General features: G+C 31.4%; 1 protein-coding gene across 1 annotated transcript; it reads right to left on the bottom strand.

Annotated features, from left to right (window-relative positions):
* Positions 1-243: 243 nt before the first annotated feature.
* On the bottom strand, positions 244-5,033 carry LOC112716493 (UDP-glycosyltransferase 83A1-like). Its single transcript, XM_025768414.2, has 2 exons — positions 4,541-5,033; positions 244-1,278 (listed from the first exon to the last, which is right to left on the bottom strand). Exons 1-2 carry the CDS (start codon positions 5,031-5,033, stop codon positions 389-391), a joined length of 1,383 nt encoding a protein of 460 aa, XP_025624199.1. The 3' UTR covers positions 244-388.
* Positions 5,034-8,456: the final 3,423 nt, after the last annotated feature.

The following is an 8,456-nucleotide window of genomic DNA, read 5'->3' on the forward strand; positions in this document are numbered from 1 at the left end:
TTAAATTTTAGATATTTTTTTTATTAAATTTTGTATGTTTCTCATGACCGTTTAAAGTCATGTTTTCTCAAAAAAAAAAAATACTAATACAGTTAACTATAGTCCCTAATTAGTTAACTAGTAGGATTGGCCAATAAACATTAAGGCATTATTTGATAACATCCCCTTTTATTTAATTTGAGTCAATTAGAAGAGGAACATATCTAAAAGACTAAAACTACTTAATCATCATCTTGAAAGTCATAAACAATAAATCACTTTCCTTTTTTATTTCTTTTTATTCATTTTGACATTAGGAACAATCATCAAACCTAGAGCTAAAGCATGCAATAACAATTAACAAACGACTAACGTTTAGAATTAAAACATTTTCAGAAAAAGCAAATCCTTATTCCTTCAACCAGTTGATGAACTTATTTAAGTTCTCTGAAGACCTTCCTCCAACATCAACATCCTTCATTAGCTTCTTCTTTATCTCACGAGCCTTAAATTTTATGTTCTCATCACTAAGCAATTTATCAACTTTGACTTTTATCTCTTCGCGTGAGATCATCCCATTCTCATCCAAATCAAATCCCAATCCAACCTTCCACTCATCACAAATATATATTTTGTCAAAGAATTGGTCAGCATAATATGGCCAACACAAAAAAGGCACTCCATTAGACACACCCTCCAAAGTCGAATTCCAACCGCAGTGACTTATAAAGCAAGCAATGGCAGGGTGGGATAGCACCTTTTCTTGAGGAGCCCATTCAATTATCTTACCTTGAGTCCCCTTGAATTCGTTAGGAAAACACACTTTATTGTTACAATCTGAATCTTTTCGCAACACCCAAAGAAAGGGTCTATTAGTAAGTTCAAGTCCGAGAGCGAGTTCTTTGAATTGTTTTTCATCAAAAAGAGTGGTACTTCCGAATGCAACATATATAACAGAACCATGAGGTTGTTGATCAAGCCAATTCAAACAAGAAAAATCTTCTTCCCAGAATTGTCCCAATGATCTTTCACTTACACCTTGATCATGGCCATAGGTTCTTAATAATGGACCAATTGGTAATAGCTTTGGTACGAATGATAATGCTCCAGGTTCAAGATCGGGTGTGGAGTTACAAAGGCACCACTCTGTGGATTCTAGAGTTTTCATGGATTCAAGAATAATGTTGAATAACATCTTCTCAGTTTTAGAATCAGATATTTTTCCCCACCATATAGATTCTGTGTCCATGGGAGGAATGCTTGGTGATAGCTGAAATCTTTTTTGTGTGGTTGCCAACCCTGCAGTTTCAAAACATGATAATATTACGGAAATAGGTTGAAAAATAACAACAAAAATTGTGAATTTTTTGTTACTATTTCTTTCACAAAGAAAATAAAATAAATATTTGCACTATTTTTCTGGCTTTTTCTTAGATAAATTCATTTTGAGTAATTACTCTACTCAAGATTATTAATTGATAATTTAACATTTTTGTTTTATATAAAAATCAATTCTATTTTAGTAATATATAAATACGATATTTTATTTGTATTTGTGTTATTAATTTAAGCAAAGAATTTTATGTAGAATTAAACATTTGATGGTTATGTTGTTTATAGGACGATTGTGTTGGTTATGTTGAATTTTTAATTTGCATACTCATTAAGTTAATAATAAGAGTAATTACCCAAATCAGTCCCCAAGATTTTAGAATCGGACATTTTAGTTCCCAAGAAAAATTAATACACAGATCAATCCCTAAGGTTTTACTCCGGCAGACAAATCAGTTCCCAGTTCATTTTTCACCAGAGTAATTACCCAGATCAGTTCCCAAAGATTTTAAAAACGGACATTTTAGTTCCCAAGAAAAACTAGTGTACAAATCAATCCCAACGTTTCTCTCTGTTAGACATAATAGTCCTCCGTCCAAAAATAAAATAATTATTATTATTAATTGCACAATAATATTGTACTATATTTTTTGTATTTTTTGAACAAAAATAATTATAATTCTTATATATATGTATATAATCACTCAATAATAATAATAATAATAATAATAATAATAATAATAATAATAATAATAATAATAATAAAATTATTAGAAATTATTTTATAAGAAATTTAAGATTAAAATTATTTGATATTTTTGTATTTAATATAATCAAAAGATGTCCTATATAAAAAAATATATATATGTTTGTATTAAAAAATATGTACTAAAAGAAAATATTTTAATTTGAATTTATATTCAATACATTTTTTTAATACAAACATATTTTTTAAAATAGTACATCTTTTGATTATATTAAATACAAAAATATCAAATGATTTTAACTTTGAATTTCTTTTAAAATAATCTCTAATAATTTTATTTATTTATTATTATTATTATTATTATTATTATTATTATTATTATTATTATTATTATTGAGTGACTATATATATATATATATATATATATATATATATAAATACATATATAAGAATCTAATGAATAAATTTATCATTATTTTTATCTAAAAAATACAAAAAAGCATGGTATAATATTATTATGTAATTAATAATAATAATAATAATAATAATAATAATAATAATAATAATAATAATAATAATAATAATCAATAAAATTATTAGAGATTATTTTACAAGAAATTCAAATTAAAGTTAAAAGTATTTGATATTTTTGTATTTAATATAATCAAAAGATGAACTACTATAAAAAATATGTTTGTATTAAAAAAAGTATGTATTTAATATAAATCCAAATTAAAATATTTTTTTTAATACATATTTTTTAATACAAACATATATATATATATTTTTTACATAGGACATCTTTTGATTATATTAAATACAAAAATATCAAATAGTTTTAACTTTAAATTTATTGTAAAATAATCTCTAATAATTTTATTGATTATTATTATTATTATTATTATTGTTATTATTATTATTATTATTATTATTATTATTGAGTGACTATATATATATATATATATATATATATATATATATATATATATATATATAAATACATATATAAGAATCTAATGAATAAATTTATCATTATTTTTATCTAAAAAATATAAAAAATCATGGTATAATATTATTATGTAATTAATAATAATAATAATAATAATAATAATAATAATAATAATAATAATAATAATCAATAAAATTATTAGAGATTATTTTACAAGAAATTCAAGGTTAAAACCATTTGATATTTTTGTATTTAATATAATCAAAAGATGTACTATTTTAAAAAATATGTTTGTATTAAAAAAATATGTATTTAATATAAATCTAAATTAAAATATTTTCTTTTAATACATATTTTTTAATACAAACATATATATATATTTTTTACATAGGACATCTTTTGATTATATTAAATATAAAAATATCAAATAGTTTTAATTTTAAATTTCTTATAAAATAATCTCTAATAATTTTATTATTATTATTATTATTATTATTATTATTATTATTATTATTATTATTATTATTATTGAGTGACTATATATATATATATATAAGAATTTAATGAATAAATTTATTATTATTTTTGTCCAAAAAATATAAAAAATATAGTACAATATTATTGTGCAATTAATAATAATGATAATAATAATAATAATAATAATAATAATAATAATAATTATTATTATTATTATTATTTTATTTTATTTTATTTTTGGACGGGGGACTATTATGTCTAACAGAGAAAAACGTTAGGGATTGATTTGTACATTAGTTTTTTTGGGGACTAAAATGTCCGTTTTTAAAATCTTTGGGGACTGATCTGGGTAATTACTTTGTTGGAAAATGAATTAGGGACTGATTTGTCTGCCGGAGTAAAACCTTGAGGATTGATATGTGTATTAATTTTTCTTGGGGACTAAAATGTCCGATTCTAAAATTCTCAGGGACTGATTTGGGTAATTACTCTAATAATAATATTGCATATTTGTGAAAATCAGCGTGTAAGGTTAGATACCTATGGGTTGACCACGGGTAGGGTTAAGGTTAGATTGTTTTGAACTCACAGGTAGGATAAGGTTGAGTTTTAGTAACAAATTCAACTCATGGGTAGGGTTAGAGACTTAGGGTTAGATTCAAATCCTACCCTAACTATTGCCACTTCTACGCTCTATTTAAGGGTTTGTTGTTAGCCAATGGATTGCTGCAGGCACAAGACGAGATTTAAAGTTCCAATATTTACTTAAACAGATAAGTGAACTGACTATTTGATCAATCCAAGTTGATTATGTTATCTTACTTCTGGAAAAATATTTCTTTTAATATTAAAAGTAAAATATATAAAAAAAAGATGTCCAAAAAAATATACACAAAAATAGTATATGTAATTAGAAGAGTTTTGGATATTCCAAAAATATCCATATTTTAGTTGTTGATTTCACTTAGAAAATTTATATATAATTGATATTAACGGCTAAAAGCATTGGTATTTTTGAAATTTGAAATAGGAAAAATGTTAAAAAAGTTAAAAACAAGATTATTTGGTGAGTGCAATTTGAGATGTGGTATTCTTACCATTAGAGTCTATGATTCCATCCTCAATAAGCTTTGGTATGCTGCACTGCAAGGCTAACATAGCTGCTGATGCAGGATTAAACAGAACTCCTCTGATTCCAATCTTTCTTGCAATTTCCAACGCCCATGCCATAACAAAATCAGCAACTATGCAGCTTACTGTGACACCATCTTTCAATCTAAGATCTTCAATAACCCTCTCAAGCATAGCAGGCATGTTATTCAATATAGAATCAAATAGTTCCCTGATATTATTTCTGTCTGCATCAGGTCCTAGCCCATCCGGCATTGACACCAACTTTATCCGCCATTCTCCGTTAACACCGCCGCCTTCTTGATTCCCCATGGAACTCAGCACTTTCTTATGGATGAATTCAGTGTTGACAAAGATGATATTGCAACCATTTTCAGCCAATCTTTGCGAGAAGATCATCATTGGGTTGACATGTCCTTGAGCTGGTAATGGTAAAACTAGCACAGTTGGAACACTCATGTTGTCCTGTGATTTTGATCTACGTGTTCTAGTTTCTTAAGAGTTTTCCAACTACTTATATTTGCTATATGCATATATTTAAAATAAGTTTCAATATGTATTTTATATCCTTTAGAAGGACACTAGCAGAGTTATGATGTGGACCACGTTTTATTGCTTCTTGTTGGAGTGTCCTTGAGTTGAATCTGATCTGCCATTAAAATTGAAACTTGTGGAGTTGTGGTTATAAAGGAGTTTATTCTAAATGTCGCTTCCTGTGATTTTGATCTCTGTTATAGTTTCTGATAGTTTCCAAGCAGTTATATTTGGTAACCGCGTTGGTGCATGTTGTATCACATGTTATCTACCTACTAAGATAGTATAAGTATATATTGAAATAAGGGTAAATTGTCAAATTAGTCCCTGAAACATCATTTCTTTTTTAAATTAGTTTTTGAAAGATTTTTTTAATCAAATTGGTCCTTTAAAGATTTTAAATTAGTTATATTAGTCCTTCCGTCACTTTGTTTGTTAATGGAGTCAAATAATTTGGAGTTGATTTTATCTAATTTCATATACTAATCATATTAATAGTCAATTAAGATTTCTAAGTATGTGTTGGGGTGTCACTTGACGTGTCATATTAGTAAATTTTAACACCATCAACAAACAAAGTGATGAAAAGAATAACATGTCAAATTTAAAATCTTTAAAAGATGAATTTGATTAAAAAAATTTACAGAGACTAATTTGAACAACAAGTAATTTTTAGAGACTAATTTGATTATTTACTCATTGAAATAAAAATAAACGAATGCTATAAGATAATTAGAATTTATTATTTTTATTTATTAGTTAATTATTAATATCTAAAAATATGAGATAAAATATATTATTAAATTACTAAACTAAAAAAATTAAACTAAAAAAATTAAATTCATAACTAATTGATAATTAAAAATAATAAATTTTGACAACTCCCTAATATTTTTTCATAAACATATTTATAAATTTTAAATATTAGTTACAATCTCGATCAATGAATGCGGATATAAATTGACAAGGAGACTTTTAAGCATATTGCTAATTCAAGCCTCCAAAATCCGAATAGTAAACTTAATTATTGATAATGTTGCGCGGCTCAGTAGCTCTTAAGAGCAACTCTAATATTAGAGTTTATTTTAATTTTATTTTAAATCCCATAAAATATTATATTAATATTTGCAGAATTATATATATAAAAGAATAATAATTTGGGACTAAATATAAGATTTATCACTTTAATACTTAATCGATCTTAATTCAATTTAAATTTTATATTATTTTTATTAGTTTTATCAAACTAATTATACAAATAATAAAATTTTATTAATTTTTCATCAAAATAATATCATCATTTTAAACTGAGATTAGCTTTAATACAAATTTTAACTTTAAATCAATTCATTTATCATTAATATCAAAATTGTCACTTTAAAAACATTCAATTAAAATTTGTTCTTACAACCTTTGAGAATGTTGTCTTTTAAGTTTATATATTCTCGTTTAACTAATAAAGTTAGAATTTATAGAGTTGTTACGGCCTGCCCAAACATAACGCGGGCTGACCCGATCCATTGACCATCCGACCCGAACAGTCGGGTGCGAGGCGCTCAACCATTGACCCGGACACGCGTTCTTGACAGCTCTCCACTACAGCTGTAAGAGAAAGCTTCGAGGAAGCTAAGGTGGGTCTGCTCTTACGGGACCCACTTCTGACACGGTATATATGGGGAGGGTCCTACCCCTCCCCCAAGGTACGTCACACATATCACTTTCCCCCTTTTTCGCCTGCACACACGACTGACTAAAGCGTCGGAGTGTCTTTGCAGGTGACACCCCCCTCTCCACATAAAGAGCTCGTGACATCGGCATCTCCAACCCCGTTACCCAGAATCAGGCGATATTCCCCCTTATCAACCGAATGATCTCTCCGTACCGCCTGGTACCCGAGCAACTGGACATTGGCGCCGTCTGTGGGGAGTTGCCTGAATAGACGTCGTACTAGGTCCTGGAGACCATGGCCGCGGGGCAGAGCACCGGGAGGCAGCCTCCGTGGCTTCTTCCCGGGAGCGCACGAGGTCCCCTCCACGACGAATCGAGTCGTCTTCAAGATCTCAAGAAAGACGCTCCTTTGGGGGAATGGGCAACAACAGCGCCAGGATAATGCAAGAACTGCGTCACAGGATGCAGAACCTGGAGCGCCAGCTGTCAGATCAGGAACATCGTCAACGGACTCCCGAACCAAGCTACTCCCGTTCCCCTCCGAGAAGTCACTCCCGGCGAACGCCTAGCCTACAATATGAATCCGAAAGCACCCAGGAAGAAGGACGCCCAAGAAGACACCGTGACCCCGTGATATACGCCCGATCTGAAAGGAGACGTACCACGGGACGCGACTGGGAAGACGGCGGGGGAAGACCAAGGAGAATTCATCGACCCGTGATAATGGGCGCAACCCCGTTTCATCGTTCCATCCTCGAGGTCCGGCTACCAAAGCACTTTGATAAGCCGACGGACATGAGGTACGATGGAACCCAAGACCCACAGGAACACCTCACGGCATTCGAGGCCAGGATGACCTGGAGGGAGTGGGAGACGAGGTGAGGTGCCGCGCTTTTCCGGTCACTCTGGCGGGACCTGCAATACAGTGGTTTAACAGCCTCCCGCAGGCTTCGGTGGCCAGGTTTTCGGATATCAGCCGCGCTTTCTTGGCCCAATTTACTACCAGAATCGCAAAGGCAAAGCACCCGATCAATTTGCTCGGCGTGACTCAGAGGTCCGGCGAGCCGACCAGGAAATATCTAGACCGGTTCAACGACGAGTGCTTGGAGATCGACGAGCTAACTGATTCGGTAGCTAGTCTGTGTCTGACGAACGGACTCCTGAACGAGGACTTCAGAAAGCATCTCACCACGAAGCTAGTATGGACGATGCAGGAGATCCAAAGTGTAGCCAGGGAATACATCAACGATAAAGAAGTCAGTCAAGTCGTGGCTGCCAACAAGCGGCAGCCCTCCTACAATCAACCCCGGCAGCACGGTGGCGGAGAAAGGTAGAAGGAGCACGCCAGAGACGGCGGTCCGGGCAAGACACTCAGGTCGTTTCCTCGAGTCGGGAAGTTCACCAATTACACTCCCCTCACCGTCCCCATCATAGAAGTTTATCAGCAGATAGCCGAGAATGGAATCTTGTCAAAGCCCCGACCTCTAAATGACCGATCCGGGGGGAACAAGAACCTCTATTGTGATTATCATAAAGGCTATGGACATAAGACGCTGGATTGCTTTGACCTAAAGGACACGCTGGAACAAGCAATCTGGGACGGAAAACTAGCCGAATTCTCCCACCTCATCAGGGAGTCGAGGAGACGAGATCGCGACCACGAGGGAGAGGACAAGACCC

This window comes from Arachis hypogaea, chromosome 10, assembly GCF_003086295.3.
Source record: "Arachis hypogaea cultivar Tifrunner chromosome 10, arahy.Tifrunner.gnm2.J5K5, whole genome shotgun sequence".
In the NCBI taxonomy this organism is placed as follows: Eukaryota; Viridiplantae; Streptophyta; class Magnoliopsida; order Fabales; family Fabaceae; genus Arachis; species Arachis hypogaea.

Bases quoted from the DNA above. Each gene is read 5' to 3' on its own strand.
- LOC112716493 (XM_025768414.2), bottom strand. From the start codon at position 5,033: ATGAGTGTTCCAACTGTGCTAGTTTTACCATTACCAGCTCAAGGACAT. The intron at 1,279-4,540 runs GTAAGAATACCA...TTGAAACTGCAG, and splicing joins TGGAATCATAGACTCTAATG to GGTTGGCAACCACACAAAAA.